This window comes from Mandrillus leucophaeus, unplaced genomic scaffold (genome assembly GCF_000951045.1).
Source record: "Mandrillus leucophaeus isolate KB7577 unplaced genomic scaffold, Mleu.le_1.0 Scaffold150, whole genome shotgun sequence".
NCBI lineage: Eukaryota > Metazoa > Chordata > Mammalia > Primates > Cercopithecidae > Mandrillus > Mandrillus leucophaeus.
In genome coordinates, this window is record NW_012101477.1 from 4,679,864 (window position 1) to 4,681,057 (window position 1,194).

Below are 1,194 nucleotides of genomic sequence, written 5' to 3' on the forward strand. Positions count from 1 at the left end.
CACCCAGGCTGGAGTGCAGTGGTGTGATCTCGGCTCACTGCAAGCTCTGCCTCCTGGGTTCCAGTGATCCTCCCACCTCAGCCTCCCAGGTAGCTGGGACTACAGGAGAGTGCCACCATGCCCGGCTAATTTTTTTATTTTTCTGTAGAGTCAGAGTTTCACCATGTTGGCCAGGGTTGTCTCACACTCTTGACTTCAAGTGATCCACCTGCCTCGACCTCCTCTTTGCTTTTTCTTTTGGCTCTTTTTATATATTGTTCTACAAGAAAAGAGAAATAAATCAGCCTTCAGATGAACACATACTCCCTCCCCCAGGCATTTTTGTTCAAGTGAAAAAGAAGAGTAAGATCTTGGGATCCACTTTAAACTGGAGATCAAGCAGACCTGTAAAATCAAGAAGAAAAAAAGAAGCCAGAAAGTATTCATATTTTATATTTTCTTTTCAGATATCATACATGACAAGAAAAATCAGCAAAACTTAAAAAGAGCATTGACAAAATGTCGAGAATTCCTGGAGCTCTACAGCTCGGCCGCTAAATGCTTCTACAGCTGTCCCTTCAGAATTGCCCAGGTAATAAGAATGGCTAAAATTACAACCATAGCCAGAAGTGTTGGCAAGGGTGGGGAACAACCAGAAGTCTCCTGCATTTATTCATGGAAACGTAAAATAGTAAAAACCACTTTGGAAAAAGTTCTGGTCATTTCTTATAAAACAAAACCATACACAATTGCCCAAGGAATGTGGTCTCTAAACATTCCATAGTTTGAAGACAAGGCACCAGGATCCTGGCCCATATACCCCTTGCCCTCTTAGTTTGGGGGTTAAGGTCAACCTGCCATTGAGGCCAGTATCCCTGGATTTCACTTCATACCAGCTCTGCTCCTACTATTAATAATCGCCAGTGTCTTGCAAACGTAAATGCTGGTCCCAAAAAGGAGCTGCAAGAGAGTATGGTTGATCCAACAAGCCAGACACTTAAATTAATGTAGTTATGCATTATTCAATAAATACTTATACATCCACTAGGTACCAGGCATTCTAGGGGCTAGGGGAAAATAAAGAAAACCCATGGATCTTACTCATGTAGGGTGAAAAGTACCAAGTAATTTCATCTCTCTGCACATCAATTTTCTCATCTGCACGATGGAGATCTGTAAAAATTGGGACAGGTTTTACAATTTTTTTTTTTTTTT

General features: G+C 41.4%; 1 protein-coding gene across 2 annotated transcripts in view; it reads left to right on the forward strand.

The window, feature by feature from the left end:
• Window positions 1-1,194, forward strand: part of MROH8 (maestro heat-like repeat family member 8) — a 62,531-nt gene that overhangs the window by 46,299 nt on the left and 15,038 nt on the right. For both annotated transcript variants that reach the window (XM_011975005.1, XM_011975006.1), the window contains one exon: window positions 447-571. In XM_011975005.1, coding sequence (XP_011830395.1) covers window positions 447-571 — 125 coding nt within the window. The remainder of the gene's footprint in view (window positions 1-446; window positions 572-1,194) is intronic.